General features: G+C 41.6%; 1 protein-coding gene and 1 long non-coding RNA gene across 4 annotated transcripts in view; one reads left to right on the top strand and one right to left on the bottom strand.

Annotated features, from left to right (window-relative positions):
- zgc:172282 (leucine-rich repeat and fibronectin type III domain-containing protein 1-like protein) overlaps nucleotides 1-17,476 on the bottom strand; it is a 154,214-nt gene that overhangs the window by 44,146 nt on the left and 92,592 nt on the right. For all 3 annotated transcript variants that reach the window (XM_061827707.1, XM_061827708.1, XM_061827705.1), the window contains 6 exons: nucleotides 13,759-13,978; nucleotides 11,837-11,988; nucleotides 11,107-11,360; nucleotides 10,293-10,536; nucleotides 10,011-10,168; nucleotides 8,370-8,753 (listed from right to left, as the gene is read on the bottom strand). In XM_061827707.1, coding sequence (XP_061683691.1) covers nucleotides 8,370-8,753; nucleotides 10,011-10,168; nucleotides 10,293-10,536; nucleotides 11,107-11,360; nucleotides 11,837-11,988; nucleotides 13,759-13,954 — 1,388 coding nt within the window. In that variant the 5' untranslated portion in view covers nucleotides 13,955-13,978. The remainder of the gene's footprint in view (nucleotides 1-8,369; nucleotides 8,754-10,010; nucleotides 10,169-10,292; nucleotides 10,537-11,106; nucleotides 11,361-11,836; nucleotides 11,989-13,758; nucleotides 13,979-17,476) is intronic.
- The window catches only part of LOC133504956 (uncharacterized), a 179,747-nt gene that overhangs the window by 85,590 nt on the left and 76,681 nt on the right, over nucleotides 1-17,476 (top strand). The window lies entirely within an intron of this gene.

Raw genomic sequence — 17,476 nt, 5'->3', positions numbered from 1 at the left:
CTTACCTCCTTGGCACTGTAAATGTTACTTTTAATATTTAATTTCATGTTTCATGTGGATGAGTCCTGTTCAATACCCAGAAAACATCACTCTCTGTGTGCGCTTCCAGGGCCTCCGTTGAGTGAAAAAGCAGAATGATGACGACCACGTGATAAGAAAGCCGTGACAAAATAATTTGGGACTATTTTTAGAAGAGATCTTGGAATAAGGGATACAAAGGGCCGTTAAAGAAAACACGGAAGAATGGAATTGGCGCACGACAGCATGAATAATAGAGTGATCAAGCAAAAGGGAATGACAAGGATTGTTAAAAAAAGATAAAAAGAGAGAAAGAGGAGCATTGCAATGACTATTACATTTCACATTGTATCCATAACAAGGGGAAAAGAATAGATCTTTCCATGATATGCAAGACCTTCCACGACACATCATATCAATATCGCCGCTGGAATCACTTATCGGATTCCTTCGTGTTCATGTGCAAAACAGTTTACCAAGACACACGTGAACGTCTATGTTTGTTTGCTACAATATTTACAGTCAAAGTTTGTATTCTAATCCAGGGACACCTTATCGAGTCTCCGAGTCCAAAACTGCAGGCAATAACAATCCAATAATTCTTATCTTGGAGAGCAGGAGCTCAGACTCTACGAACTTGGACTTAATGACCAGAGCATCATTGGTCTTGATCCTGCCATGGTGACAAATCAGTGTAATGAAATAAATTCAAGAGCAAATTGTTGTTGGAGAGGTGCTGCTCTGCCTCCTTTCCATTCCCGAGATGCCCTTGAGCAAAGCGCTGAACGCCTTCTGAAACTTTGCTCAGGTGCAACACCCCCAATGCACACCATCACTGACATCTTGCTTTGCATGACTATTATTTTTTCGAACCGTTTGGATCTCTGTGTTGTGTGCAACAACTAAAAAGAAAAATCTGCATACATTCAGAAATGATACTGTTATATGTATCAGAATCAGCTTGACCCACTTATCCTCACAAGGGTTGCGGGGGTGCTGGAGCCTGATATCGGCCCAGCCTCAGCAGGACTCTGCCTCCAGCGTCCCCAAGGAAAATTGAGTTTGAGAACCCCATATACTTTTTCCACCCTTTAGTAAGAGTTTTTCATTTCAACTTTTCTTCCTTTGAGTTTCTTTTAAGTATAGTTCATATTTCTCTACACAGGCATATCCAAGATCCTCCGTTGAGTTGTTTTCTAAAGTTACAATTACCTGAATGCTTTAGAACGTGTTACATGCAGTAATTGTGTTTCTTAATTTGGAATGTTCAAGTGGCACATACTAGATACATATTCTGGATTACTAGAATCGTTGTTTGATGTTCTCGGTGAAAGTCGTGTATTGTCTGAGCTGGCACATTTCTTGTGGTAACATTGACTACGTAGAAGTGCAGTTTTAGGGCAGAAGTAGAAAGTACTTGGGCTTTCCTTTTTTAAGTACTGCATTTTCCACACTATAAGGCGCAACGCATTATAAGGCGCATAGAATAGACGCTACAGGAGAGGCTGGGTTTACGTTATGCATCCATTAGCTGGGCTGCGCTAAGCTCAAGATCAATCCATATATAAGGCGCACCCGATTATAAGGCGCACTTTCAGCTTTTGAGAAAATTAAAGTCTCTTACGTGCGCCTTATCGTGCGGAAAATACGGTAGTCGATGGAAGTGAAGTTAGCCCATGTCGAGCTATATGGCACCACCGCTTGCGTGCAGAACCGTGATAGATCATGATCAGCATAATACGTAAATAAAAGAATACTGATACATTTATTACCCTCCATGCTTAAACATAACCAGGAAAAGCTGTGTGAGAGAATATTGGGAACATGATGAATGAAGGTCAGGCAGATTAGACTGTCTTTGGAACAGCGGCGGAAAACACACAAAGTGGAATATATTGTGTGGAGCATGATTGATAACGATTCAGAAAACATATGAAAGAGGTCAGAACTGATTGTTATATTTGCTTGCTTTTTCTTGAGCGCTAGAGGAGCTAAGAGAGATGATCTACCATCCCTATTTACCATCCAAATCCTCTTTAATTTCGGAATCCCTCGCTAATTTGTCGTCTTCCCCTCCCCTTGTAGGTTCCTTCTCAAACATGCATCATCTGTCCTTTCATCCTCTCCCCATCCACTCCTATCACCTTTTCCTTCTCTCCTCCATTCTTGCACCCAAACTCTGTGCCCTGATTCTCTTTAATCATTCTTTCCGCTATCCGCGAGGATGTGACGGCTTAGCTGTTAGCGGACGGATGAGTCGGGAACCGGAGGGTTAGCGAGGGGGTGGGCACGTCGCTGGGTAGTTAAACATCAATTTGGGGCGATGATGAAAACAGCAGCAAGATGCCAAACAAGGAGATTAGGGGTTGGACAACGGCCGGCGTTCTGCTGAGTTCAGCGTTCCACCGACGAAGGAGAGGGAATGTGAGCCAGGACAAGGGAGATGAGAGGCCAAACAGATGAGAACACATGAAAAGAACATGACTTAAAAGTATCGAAAGGCAACATCAAATGAAAGGAGAACACACAGGCAACAAGATCAGTGACGCGGGGAAACAGTTTGAGAGCAAACATCTTCTATGCAAAATGTGGAAGACATAACGAGAGCGAAAACGTTGGGGGGAAATGAGCATGCTAAAACATACAAATTATGCAAAGTAGAAGGAGAGACAGACTAACACAGGGGGATGAAAAAGCCTGCGGACACATACTGTAAGAGAAAATAGGTACGACAAATAAGATCAGGCTTTTTTGGTGTCTGAACTATTGACTCATTTTTTTTTTTTTTAGTCGCCTCAAATACAGCAGGTGCAAACAGTGTGGAGGTTTGCTGCAAGGTGCACGTGTTTCTTATTTTGGCCGAGGTGTGCACGGAGTGAGTCATGCAGTTAGATACCAAGAGCATTCAATGAGCACATCGGAGAGACCCAAATAGTGGACAAAATGTTATGTTTATGTCCGTTACCGTGTTTGCTTAAAAGGATTTAAAAAAAAATAATACATGGCATGCACTGGAAAGGAGGGGAATGAAGATTAGCTGAAGTAAAAGAGAATATATGTGCAAGAGTGAAGCTCCAGGGAGAAGAGACGTGAGGCTGGACAACTTCAAATACTTGGGGTCAAGAATACAGAGCAATGGAGAGTGTTGTAAGGAAGTGAAGAAACGGGTCAAAGCGGGGTGGAACAGTCGGCGGAAGGTGTCTGGTGCCCAATGTGACAGAAGAGTCTCCGCTTGGATAAAGGGCAAAGTTTATAAAACAGTGGTGAGTGCCAGACGGCCATGATGCACGGATTGGAGACGGTGGCTCTAAAGAAACAACAGGAAGCAGACCTGGAGGTGGCAGAAATGAAAATGTTGAGGTTCTCGTTCAGAGTGAACAGGTAGGATAGGATTAGAAATGAGCTCATTAGAGGGACAGCCAAAGTTGGATGTTTTGGAGACAAGGTGAGAGACAGCAGACTTGGAGAGAGTGAGTATATTGGTAGAAGGGTGCTGATATGTTAAGGATTTTTTTTGCTCTCTATAAGGATTTTTTTGGTAGTCAGGTTTGCGCTCCGAAAAGTTGACACATATGCCCATGACACTGCCTTTTTTTTTTTTTTTGACCAAGGCACGTAACCGGTAGTGTTTCTTCTTCTCTGCATTTGTGAGATCAAGTGTGATCACATGAGACTTCAAGATCGGCAGTGCAACAGTATCTTTGTGTTTTGTCTGCTTTGCTGAGATTCTCGGAGCACACCACACACGGTGACCAAAACTGTTGAATGTCCTTTTTTTTTTTTTTTTTTTAACTTTACGTGCAGTGTCTGGAGCAGATAAAACGTCTTTTCAAAGAGGACAAGTCTTTTTGTGTGAATCAGGCTTAACTAGCTTGTTCACAAGTACCCGTCTTCGTTTGCTTTATCATTAACCCTCCAACTTCTGAAATCATTTTGTTTTCCCTCCTTCATCTGAACGAGTAAATTATATGACTGTCAAAGTATTATCCATCCATCCATTTCTGTAGCCGCTTATCCTCACTCGGGTCGCGGGGAGTGCTGGAGCCGATCCCATCTGTCAATGAGCAGGAGGCGGTGTACACCCTGAACTGGCTGCCAGCCAATCGCAGGGCACATCGAGACAAAGAGCCACACTCACAATCAGGGGCAATTTAGAGTGTGTCTAACAAGCGAGGCCGGAATTGAACCCGAGACTTCAGAACTGTGAGGCCAACGCTTTCCAGCTGCACCACCGTGCCGCCTCCAAAAGTATTACGTATGCCGAAAGATTAGAATTTACATTTTTATCACTCCCACACGACACTCTTTTTTGGTACCACCTCAAATGTTCATATAGATCTACGTGGACAGAACCTCATCATGGATATGCATTAACAAGAAAACACCACATTGCAAAATGTTTCCTGGTTCTCTCAAAGCATGAATAGAAACGTATCGTAGTATATAATTTCTCCCCATTAATAATTTGAGACGTACATGCGCATCCCCCCACTGTACACTGACGAAAATATCCTCTAATTGTCCCACACCAACCGCAACATGCGTCCTCCGCTTCATCACCTGCTCTAACGTTATCTCCCTTGAGATTCGGTTATCATCCACCAGCGCGCGCACACACATTCACATACAGATGTCACTCGTTTTAATTAACGTGATCACCCTGGGCAATGAAATGCGGGTGGATTTCATGGAAGACTACACTCAGCAGCAACTGCGCAATCTACCACCGGGAAGTAATGTGAGCAGTCCGGATGAAGCCCCTGTGGTGTTGTCTGTAATAAGTGTTGAACATGCTTGCAAAGCAGATGACAAAAGTACCTTGACATTTACTTTTGCCATGCCTGTGCTGAGTCATTAAGATTTGCTCATTATCGGATGAGGAAATTTGGCACGTGCAAATACCGTATTTTCCGCGCTATAAGGCGCACCGCATTATAAGGCGCATAGAACAGACGGTTCGGTTGAGGCTGGGGTTACGTTATGCATCCGTTAGATGGAGCTGCACTAAAGGCTCAATATTGATCCATATATAAGGTGCACTGGATTATAAGGCGCACCGTCTGCTTTTGAGAAAATTCAAGGCTTGTAGGTGCGCCTTATAGTGCGGAAAATACGGTACTGTAGTTTCCAAAGTGAAACAGATCACATTTCATTACGTCAAACCCAGAGTTTTTCTTCTTCTTTCTTTTCCTTTCGGTTTGTCCCGTTAGGGGTCACCACAGCATGTCATCTTTTTCCCATCTAAGCCTATCTCGTCCATCTTCTTCTCTAACACCCACTGTCCTCATTTCCTCCCTCACAACATCCACCAACGTTTTTCTTTGGTCTTTCTCTCGCTCTTTTGTCTGGCAGCTCCATCCTCAGCACCCTTCTACCAATATACTCACTCTCTCGTCTCTGAACATGTCCAAACCATCAAAATCTGTTCTCACGGACCTTGTCCTCAAAACATCCAACTTTGGGTGTCCCTCTAATGAGCTCATTTCTTATCCTATCCAACCTGTTCACTCCGAGCAAGAACCTCACCATCTTCATTTCTGCTACCTCCAGTTCTGCTTCCTGTTGTTTCTTCAGTGCCACCGTCTCTAATCCGTACATCAGTTTTATAAGCTTTGCCCTTCATCCTAGCAGAGACTTTTCTGTTGCATAGAATACCAGACCCCTTCCGCATACAGTTCCACCCCGCTTGGACCCGTTTCTTCACTTCTTTACCACACTGCTCTCTCTTGTTGACCCCAAGTATTTGAAGTCATCCACCCTCGCTATCTCTTCCCCCTGGAGCTTCACTCCTCCTCCTCCTACATTATGAGTTACCCTATTCCATTATCTCCAACTTTCTTTTTTCCAAATTTAAAATTTGGTATAAATTTTTCCCATCATATTAAGAGCTGCAATTGGATTTACAGTCTTATATTGCTTTCAAAGAGATGGATGTTTATGTCATTGCATACAACTCATCAATCTGACACCACACGATTTTAAAGTACATATGTCCCATCTCAAAGAATTGCCTGAAGTGTAAGAATGATACTTGGTCTTAATTTAGTGTGACGTATTTGCTTGCTCCCGGGTCAGTATGTCATATAAAACCTCAGCCGTGACAAAAAACATATGTCTCGTGCTGTCTCTCCAAACATATAAGGCACTACTAGCATGAACAACTGCTATAAAGAAACAGACCTACAGGGCACTGTCAAGTGTGACACATATCAGCATTATTACTGACAGGTATTATTAGTCTTGATGTAAAAGGAGAATTTTCCCTGATGAGGAAAATCTGTCACCAGTTGGCTATAATGCATATGGAAGGATTTCTTATCGAAACGCCACTGGATTTAACTGCTTGAGCTGGGATTCCTACCAATGACACGGCTCGTATTAAGATGTCAACTCTCCAGTTCTTAAAGGGGTCAAGACACTATTTAAGCACAGCGCCCTGGGCACAAATAAGAACGTGATTCCTTTGTGACATTATTTGTAGTCATTTTATCTAGATGACCTGTTATGCTGCTCGAACACCCGTGTTACCAAACAAAACTGGATAAAAGCCTTACAGATCCACGACAGTACAACTAAACAGAACAGGTTTAAAAGAGAAGAAAAATAAAGGAACATTGTCCCCATTTTAAAGTAGTTATTATATATATAAATGACAACAACAGATGTCCCATTAAAAACAGTCTATTACAATTAAGATTATACGACTGAGAAGGAAAAGATTATGTCATGCTGGTTTGCATGATTTATTCTAACTGCCATAAAGACACTGCAACCACAAAGAGTGTCTGTTTTGAGCACCACTACAGTACACTGCATCCATGTTTTCCTGCCCTCTACTCTTTTGTTCCCTCCCCTATCTTTTCCTCACCCTTCTCTTTTCAAAGTAAAGTGCCTCAGGTCTGCTAATGGATATTGACCAAAAGACAGACAGCAGGCAGCAGGAAGTACGTGAACATGCTTTTTATTTTGTACCTGAAAAGGGATATGTGGTAGCGCATCCCCCTAATGGATTCTCATAGGGTACGTCGAGATAAATCATCAAGACCGCTATGTGATGAATTTAGATTCACGGGGCATTGAATCGATCGCAACTGGAATGTTCTGGTTGCAAGCCGTTTGACCTGTCGTCCAAACGGACTTCATCAGTTCGTGCGACGAGGGACTTAGGTGGGACAGACTAGCCTCAGTTGGAGTGAAGAAGCTCAACAATTTATGCGAAATTGGGGCATCATTGGGGATATCATTCTTTTGGAATCGTCGTCAGGGCCCCTGGAAGACAGGCCACTGGCCGTCCACAAGATCGATTAAAGGGTAAACTGATCTTCTATTCAGTTGTAATGTGATAGTGGAGCTGCCTAACAGCCAAAGAGGCCATGTTTTTGTATTTGTTGGAAGGAGAATTATTGAGCTTCTTTCCTTTATCTATTTGTTAGCGGAGTTAGTGAGGCGTATGTAAATCTGGCAACGTGGCCACCGGTGGGTTATGAGACGAGGGCTGAGGCTGGATCATTGCGCAAGTATCACGGAGAGAACTCCACAGATAATTACATTTGCACTCAAGGATTATTTTTTGGATGAAATTTGAAAAAAAGACAAGAGCAAGAACGATTGTCAACTCAAAGATAAATACAACTTCCTACAGGGTGTACCTTCAACTGTATGATGCAGGGAGACTGGCTAATTTAACTTTACAGTATCGCTCACCAGATTGAAAATAAAGTAAACTTCAACTCAGTTATTTATTCAAGGGAGAAGAAGATTAAATGATTGATAATACGGAGGCTGGAATCTTGAAACTGTATACCAGAAAAATTACAACAGAGATCGCAATTACAGTGCAGACTCGTATACAGATTCCATATTGAGGGTTTTCACGAGAGCTCTGCCTTCCTTGGAGGAAAGTCTTTGCCAAATATGGACAATTTTGATGACAAAAAAACCACAGCAACAACAGCAACAATAAAACAATCAAGGAAATTATTAGTGGAGTCATTTGGTGATAAAAGCTCAATTGAGTTTAAATGTTTAAATGTGTTCAACAGTCACCCTCCTCAAATTCCGCTTGCTTAAATTGTCATATCTCTGTTCCACAGCAGAACTCTTCATATTTTCATTTGATTAGGCATGTATTACTGCATGACTGGGCTAATCTCCATGTGTATCGTCTCTCATCTGCTCTCATCCACACAGAAGGAACAGAAGTCTCCTGATTATCAAACATGCAAATGCACACAGACACTCAGCAGCAAATATGCAGCCCGTCCAAGGGGGTTTTACAAACATGCCTGATATGTAGAGAGACACTTTTTTTTTGGTTTTTTAACTCAACACAGACATGTGGACAGACCAACCTGTATACCAGCGTGTCATCCCCTGAGCTGTTGTATTGGACCTGGAACATCCTGACTCCTGACATAGGTGTCTGACTGCTCCATCTAATGAGGGCAGAGTTTCCTGTCAGCTGCACCAAGGAAACCCTGCGATCTGCTCTCGTCTCATTGTTAGGCATCAAGACTTTAGACGAGGTTAGGATGTCAGACGGAGCAGGTTCTCTGGCCTCTGATGGGTCTCTGCTGCGGCTTGTGCTGTTTGCCAGATGGGGCATTGGCGTAACAACCAGTTCCACTCTTCCTGTGGATTCGCCTGCCGCATTGGAGGCAATGCAGGTGAAGTTCCCCGCATCCTTTAGAGAGGTGACATTGATGTCCAAGCTTCCATTTGGGAAAACCAATGTTCTGAAAGAAATCATGAACAAATATGCCATTTTGATTTCAAAATATTTAAGCCTGGAAAAAAGAAGGGAAATGTTGTCAGCATATCTGCCTCAGAGTTTTTGGTTCAAATCTTGGCTCAGGGTTTACTTTATGGAGTTTGCATACTGGCACCTAGATTTCCATGAGTTTTGCATTGGTAATCCAGATTCCTCCCGTGTTTTGAAAACATTGGCGGTAAATTAACCGAATATTCACCAATGTAATGGTGGGCGTCAACAGCTGTTTGTTTCTTTGCCCTGTGATTGACATGCAACCACTTCAATGTGTCGCCTACTCTGCCTATCACTAAGAGCCAAAGGGGATAGACTCCATCTCATCTGTGAACCTGAACAGAAAAAGCTATAAAAATATGGATGGCTAGATATTAAAGCAAGTAAGAATGCCTTCTAAGATATTGTATTGACTGAGGGTTTGATTTGGAAAGATTTGGAAAATTTATATCAGTCTTCTTTGGATTCAGTTTCCTTACATTTTCAAGTAATAGTCTGACTCTTACATTTCCAGGTAGGTCAGTGACTGTGACTATAGTGATGGGACTATTCCACTGAAACCTCAAATAGTCCCCTCATACATTTCCAAAACTTATTGGAGTGAAACCTTTGTGTAACAACTATATCTGCTCCAACAGCTGTTTGGGATAATGAAAGAAAACCATGTAGAAAAACGGTTCAATCCATCAATTTTCCACTATTTATCCCGTTCACGATCACGGGTGAGCTGAAGCCCATCCCAGATGATTTTCATTAAAACCGCCAGACTGACGGTCAGTCAATCTCAGGCCACATACTTTGTATAGACAGACAACCATCCACACTCATACTAGCTTCTATGGGAAATTAAAAGTGTTCAACTGACCAAACAAATGTGGTTTTGAAATGTGGTATGACAACACAGTACCTGGAGGAAACACAAAGAGAACATGTATAATCCACACAAAGATCCGAGGTAACATTTGAACCTCAGTCTTTGAGGCAGACCGGTGCCAACCAAAAACAAGCAAAGAAAAACAGTCTGGTAATTTAAACATTAAAAAACATTTTCCAGAATTTGTCTTAAAATCTTTCTCCAGATTAACAACTGAAGTAAAAACTACTGTACGTATTAATTGATGCATGGAGTGGTATGCACCTCCCTCCCCAGCCTTAAAGGTGAAGAACAAATAATTGCTGTGGACTATATATTAGACTACATATTCTGGTATGGAGCACATGAAAATACCTTGTGCCATTAGATATTAGTCGCCCTTCGGGACTGATCCAGTGGACTTCTGGTTCTGGATCCCCATTTGCTTTGCATTTGAGACTGGCAGGCTGGCCCTCCATAGTCATAGTTTGAGGTGACTTGCGGGTTAACACTGGCGGATCACAAATAAATTCCTAAGGGGAGAAAAGTATATATATATATATATATATATATATATATATATATAAAGTAGCAGATTTTTTTTGAGTGTTCTTTAAAATGTATCTTTATATGTTAATTTATGGAATGGAATGTAACCTCTTCAGGTATTGTCCAGAAGTATTTGGAACTAAGGTCTTGGGGGGAAGCACACGTCTCCAGGTCATCCTCTCGGGTCAGTCTTCTTAACCACAGAAGTTCACAATTGCAATGGAGAGGGTTTCCTCCAAAACTCAAAACCAAGGAGGACAGGGGGCTCCCTTTGGATTTTGCATAAACTGGGAATCTCAGGAACAGCGGGTCAGGAGGAATTTTTTTCAGTTTGTTGGATGTCATGTCCAGCCTGTAACAATAAAAGCATGAGACAGTCAGAAATTAATACGTAGGAGATTGTCATTGGTGTTGTTACATTCACGGATGATCCCTCCAGAAAAATGAATCTTTTTAATGAACAAACTGAACTGAATCCGTTTATGAAAGGATTCGTTGTATTTGCTTGGCCGCCCACCGCCGGGAGTCGAGCGAGTCACCTGGGAGTGGAAATGCAACTGTTGAAGGGTTCTGTCACTCCCTTCAGGTGGTGGCGAACGTATTTGCGACTCGCCAGAGATGTCAATCACTTCAGTGAAAGACCAATGAGCAGCCAGTGTCAGGGAAGGGGGGCACTTAAGGGATTCGTTTAGTGAACTGGTGTACTGAGGAACTGATTGATTCATTCACTGAATCTTTTGCACAAATCTTTTTAAAGAACAGATTCAAGTGAATGAGTAGACTTAAAAGAACTGTCATGGGCATTAATAATCATCACTGGTCCCAAGTAATTTATTCTCTCAATACAAACACAATATCAGCAAAGTGATTGGATACACTGAAATATCATACGATTTACATTTCCATAAAGTGATTTTCTTACCTGGCAAGTTTGTGCAAGTTGGTGAAAACTCCTTGGGGAACATTTTCAATTAGGTTATGATCCATATTTAAGGTATTGACATTTGTTAGGCGTCCAATTGTGTCCCAAGGAACTTCTGCGAGATTATTGTAGCTGAGGTCTAGATCCTCTAGTGTGGACAGGAAGTCATCAAATGCATGGGGAGATATGGAGTGAAGCTGGTTATTGGCCAGAATCAGGTGGCGAAGGTTGCTCAGGCCTTTGAAGTGATCGTCCTAAAAGAAGCAAAAATAAGTTGGATACTAAAACACGACAATGCTCAATTGAAAACGCCCTCATTCTGGCATCAAAGAACAGTTTTCGAATAAAAGTTCACTTTCATTTGTGTGCGCCAGGTTTTGCTAGGGGACTTCTAGGGCAAAACCCATCTGAACACACTATGCAGTATATGAGCCTTGAGCCGTCGTGGATGAACGATGGATTTGGCAACCGCCATTTGGCCACCTGGATCAGCTAGTCATACTCCAACATATCCTGAGCCAAAGATTCTTTTTAAAAGCTTATACTGTAGCTCCAATACCGAAGTTAAAATTACGGAATTGCGAATGAAAGTACAGTAAGTATTGAGCACGCAAATGTGCCGTTATTCTTTGACGCTCAATAGGTCTGTATCGTAATTATTCGTAACCTCATCATTAAACATCTAAATATCCCAGTACAATACAAACATTAAGCCATCCATCAAGTTTACCTTCACAACAGTTAATCTATTTGAGTCTAAATGGAGTGCTCGAAGTCGCCGCAGGTCACTAAAAGCTGAAGGAAGGATCTGACTGATGGTGTTTCTGGACAGAGTCAGATGCAACAGGCTGGTCATGTTGGCAAAGTCCTTCCTACGGACAGCTGGAAAAGAGCAAACAGAAATATCATATACTCTGAATGAAAGCCTGAAAGGGGGGAAAAAAAAACCACTTTTAATTGCTTGTATACAAATCGTCCCACAATGACTTCGCAAAAGGGGCTGGATGTAGATTTAACCTGATACGAAAGAAGGAGAAAATGATCTCTACACTTTGGCCAGGCAGGGAGCTAGAGATGGGAAGGATGGGGCAGCAAGTAAAAGTGATTAAGGATAGCGATGGAAATATGTTGACTGGTGCCAGTAGTGTGCTAAGTAGATGGAAAGAGTACTTTGAGAAGTTAATGAATGAAGAAAATGGGATAGAAGGGAGAATAAAAGAGGCAAGCGTGAATGACCGGGAGGTGGCAATGATTATAAAGGGGGAAGTTAGAAAGGTCTCGATGGCATAACAGTGGAGTATGGAAGCAAATTGGTGAGGTGGCTGTGGAGTTTTAGACCAACTTATTCAATAGAGTACTAGCGGGAGTGAAGATGCCAGAGGAATGGAGGAAAAGTGTGCTAGTTCCTTTGCATTTCTCAAATATCCACTCAAATTTTAAGTGTAGGAGTAATTAATCAGCAAGAAAACTAAAACAGGGACTCCATAGTCTCACGCTTAAAGTGCAGCCAGAAGGGGATTTACGACCTAAATAACCACAGCTGTGTGAGGAGCAATGGTGCAACAAGTGACATTTTATCAGCAGTGCATGTTCGCTGATATGCATACAGAATGATAATTCTTGTTTGGTCTAATTGTGTCCTTTCTGTTTGGGCACTTGAAATGTTTTTTCTTACAATTCAGTTTAGGCAATATTGATTATCCCATTCAAAATTAGAATAAATGTATTTTGCTTTGCTAGCTCCAACAACAAAAATATAGTATATCATAACAATTATAACATAAAAGAATGGTTAATTAGGGGTTCTTTGTTATGAAATAATAGTCTGCAGTATCACCGCATTAGCAATTTGATCAGGAAACAGGTATGTACAAAATCAATTTTCATTGTGCAACAATAGTATTGCTACTGCTCAGCATGTTCTCTTTTTAGGAGCAATGGGTTAATAACCTTTATTAAAGGGGCCATTGTCATTAAATGCATGATTTTTAGTATGTTATTAACAAAAAAACGGCAGCCGGTATGATCCCATGCTTTTTTTCACCACGAAACATGATTTTGAGGTGTATGGCTTTTTGTAACTCCTGCCATGAAAATCCTCTCGAGGATTTGTTTTCGACAAGAAGCAGGAAGTGACGTACAGGGCAGTAGCGCACTGAAGCAGACTCGTTTGTTTCTATTAGTTTTACCTGCAGGAAGGTAGATTTTTGTTCCTTCGTGTTAGCCAAAATGCCGGCTCGTCGCATTGCTTGGATATTGCTCGAACGCAGAACGGGAGGATGGATTTACCCTTCATAAATTTCTGGTTCATCGTGAAAAATGGATTGCATGGGTGCAAAGGACAAGAGCTTCGTGGGTTCCAAATGACTAAAAAAAAAAAAACAATAGTTGTGGAGAGGACATAATCCTTTCAGAACGTAACAAAAGATCCACGTCCATAAGTCAGAGGTTCTAAATGTGTCGATGTGCCCGTCGGTGCCGTGTCCACTGATCACGGCTTCGGCCAGGGTGGCTCATCTACGCCGCGCGGAGTGGTTTGGCCGCATGCAGTTTGTCTGTGATCCGCATATCATCTAAATATGGCTCGAAACAGTAATACTGCCCCGGCTTTAATCACCGCGGGGTACAATTGAAACAATGTTGCTCCACTACCTGTGATGAAGTTCTCTTGAAGCCGTAGCTCCACGGTACGTCGGTCTATAGCGACAGGAACGAATAGCAATCCCGTCTTAGCGCAGAGGATAGCGAGCGACGGCGACAGGCTCTGGCACATGCAACGTTTCGGACACTGCTGCCCCTTGCATGCCGCTGCCACCAGCAGCAGCAAAGACAACCACAGCCGTTCCATGATCGTCCACTTTGAACAAGGCGACTGGAAGAAAGAATGAGAAAAGGAGACAGTTTGTTTGTGAGTTCACTTTGTTAAGGCAGACTGAACTAGTTAAACATCGAGATCCAGAATTTCTTTTGGAGTCAATTATAGTTAGATCTAATACTGCGATTGTGTTGCATTAATAATTGTGATTGATTGTTAATCTTCAGTTCTCTGATGACCCTGAACGCAATGAATGATATTGAAGGTGGATGTCCAGAATTTGTATATTTAACTGTTGCGCATACAAAGTCAACAAGCGACATCCGTCCATTTTCCATTCCACTTCTTCTCCTTTGAGTCCTGAGTGAACTGGAACCTATCCTGGAAACTGCCTGTGGCCTTATTTGTCTTCTGCAACCTCCTTGATCTAAGAGCAGCTTTTGACACCGTCTTTTATACCATTTTCCTAAACAGACTTCACCACATTGGCATCATACACACACACACTTCCAGTGGTTCACTTCCTCCCTTTCCAGCCACACACACTTCAAATGAACTAATTCAAATCCCATGCCTCCCCCATTAATGCTGGTGTGTCCCAAGGCTCTGTCTTGGGCCCCTTCTTTTTTATCATCTGCATCCTAGCTCATGGCAATATTTCCTGTAAATTCAACAGTACACTTTCAGTGCTACGCCGATGACCCCCAGCTGTACCTCGCTACCAAGCCCACTGCCATATATATACTAGATAGTAAGTTTCTTTCGGCTTGTCCCTTTCGGGGTCGCCACAGCGGGTCATCTCAGATGAACGCACATATATGTTTGGCACTGTATATAGAAATTCAATAGAATTCTATAGAATTTGTACTGAACAGCTTGTTGTATAGAACTTTGGCTGTGATTTCTATATAATTTCTACAGAATATTGGAATTTCTGTAGAAATTCTATAGGACTTGGGTCCTAAAGTTCTACAGTTCTGTAGAAATTCTTTAGAAATGTTCTATTGAAAATTTTTTAGCAGGTAACTTCCTCTCTTACTGACAGCTTCTCTGAATTCAAACAATGGTTTGAATAGGTCTGCCCAGCCCTCACTCCCCAAACTGTTGCAGTTTTTGTTCAGAGCCTCGTCTAAGGTTGACTCACTGACTTTTTGTCGCTCCCCTTCTGTTTGGTTTCCCTCACAAGTCAGCGTAGAAATTACAGCTGACAAGCACCTGACCTCTGAAACACAGACTAATTAACCCTCTTGAAATCCAAACTTCAGCGTTACCAATTCTGGACTGCCTGTAGACTTGTTTCCCATATTGTTTGGTTTTTAAATTGCTGTTTTATGTTCTATTCATTTTACTGTTTCTTTTAACTACAAGGTATGTTTGTTTGTACATTTACCTTCAATGCCTTTGAAAGGTGCCTATTATTAATATTATTATTATTACTACTACTACTTCTACTATTATCCCAGCTGAGCCAGCGCACGCAGTGGAGTTTCCATTGTACAGTCTGGACTGGTCCTCTACCAATTGTTGGGCACATACAGACCAACAACAATTCAGTTATTCACACCTATGAACATTTCTAAAACCAAGAACAGGGAACCTCATGCAAACTCCACAAAAGAAGGTCAGAACCCATAATTGAAGCCCCCGAACTCAGAACTGTGAGACAGATGTGCTCACCCACTCTAATAATTAAACATATATTTTTTAATTTTGTCATTTAGTATTTATTTGTCTTCAACAGCCTTAAAAAAATGAAAGAATCAAGTCTGACAAACAATGGAGAAAAAAATATGTACAGCATCAATTTAAACTAATTACACAAGTGTGCTCAGCAGCAGTTTATGTATTCTTCTAAAATAATGTGGAAAAACGTTGAATGAATAACATTTCTAGACTGTAAGTGGCAAATGTTTATATGATTGTTATTACAAAGTAAAGCACAAACACACACTGACACATGCTGTCTCTTTGTGCCATTTGACAGATTGCTCTCTACTTTGCATATATGAGTCAATCTGCTGCACCCTGGCAAAAATTTGGGAAAAAAAATGAAATAAAACAGGGAGCATGTTGAAGGCAAGTATTGCAATCAGTGACACAGTTACATAATTGTTTGGTAAAACTGCTGTTATTGGTACACAATTGTCATTGGCGAAGATGCAGAGCGTTAATACTGTATTGTATTGTTAATGATAACTTCAGATGTCACCTTTGACACTTCTATCTTAATATATACGATAATTACAAGAAATGCCACTCATTTCATGCATATTTTCCCAATTACCACATTTGCAATTAACATTTTTTGTATTGTATATTTTGCCCATCAAACTTTAGCTACTGTTGAGTCATGACACTCAAGTTAGCAACCTTTGCTTCCATAATAACGACAACAAGTCAGACAATTATTCCCAAGTACAATATCAATGTTGTTATGAGTGGCCAGTGGTCAAATGATTACAGGTCCTCAAAGTTATATGAAACAATGTCTTAATATTGTGAGCCCTGCACTCGAATGATTATTGATGCTGCCAGCCACTTTCCAATTGTATTGCTTTTTGATGATGAAGACACTAAAAGACAGTGAAAAACATATCAAAAATTTATTTTAAAACTGACATTTTAGGGCTAGTTTATTTTATAAAGACATGGGATATAGTTGTTATGATAAATACGGTCCCAAAGGTAAGAATGACTTGTTTTGTTTGCCTGGATTTTGGAACAATGGGACATATGCTGCGTAAAAATCCATCCATCCATTTTCTTAGCCGCTTATCCTCACAAGGGTAGCAGGCAGTGGACCCTATCCCAGCTGTCAACGGGCAGGAGGCGGAGTACACCCTGAACTGGTTGCCAGCCAATTGCAGGGCATATGGAGACAAACAATTGCACTCACAATCACACCTCGGGGCAATTTAGAGTGTCTAATTGATGTTGCATGTTTTGGGATGTGGGAGGGAAACCGGAATGCTCGGAGGAAACCAACATGGGCAGTGGGAGAACATGCAAACTCCACACAGGCGGGTACGGGATGGAACCTGGGTCCTCAGAACTGTGAGGCCAACGCTTTCCATCTGAACTACCGTGCCACCCTGCGTAAAAATCCATTGAAATCAATGAATAGTTTTGGATACATTTCTTGATATTTACGTCTTTCCTCTGCTACCCATTTGAGTCACATTGAAATCATTCCCCTAGTCTGTAAGGACCAACAGATGACTTTGTCTTCTATCGTCTATGGCTGTACAATAAAGGTCATCAAGTTGATTGCAGAAAGTGTGGCCCTCAACAATGTACATTGGTCACATGTTTTCCCCCAACTTTTTTTTTTCAACCTTGGTGCAGTTCTTTTGTTCGTTGTCCTAAAATAGTACTGAGGAGAGAAACGGATGACTGGAAGGTACAAAAGGAAAAAAAAAAAATATTTGCATGCTTGTGAACCGTCGGTTGGGAAATCTGTGCATCTGCAGTTCGTACGTGGCTTTTTGATTATGGTGTGTCTCACGCTTCCCGAGAGTACTTTCTATCCCTCGCTGGAGACAGATTACCCTGTCA

The sequence above is a fragment of the Syngnathoides biaculeatus genome, chromosome 8, assembly GCF_019802595.1.
Source record: "Syngnathoides biaculeatus isolate LvHL_M chromosome 8, ASM1980259v1, whole genome shotgun sequence".
Lineage (NCBI taxonomy): Eukaryota > Metazoa > Chordata > Actinopteri > Syngnathiformes > Syngnathidae > Syngnathoides > Syngnathoides biaculeatus.
This window is presented reverse-complemented; position numbering and strand designations above follow the sequence as displayed.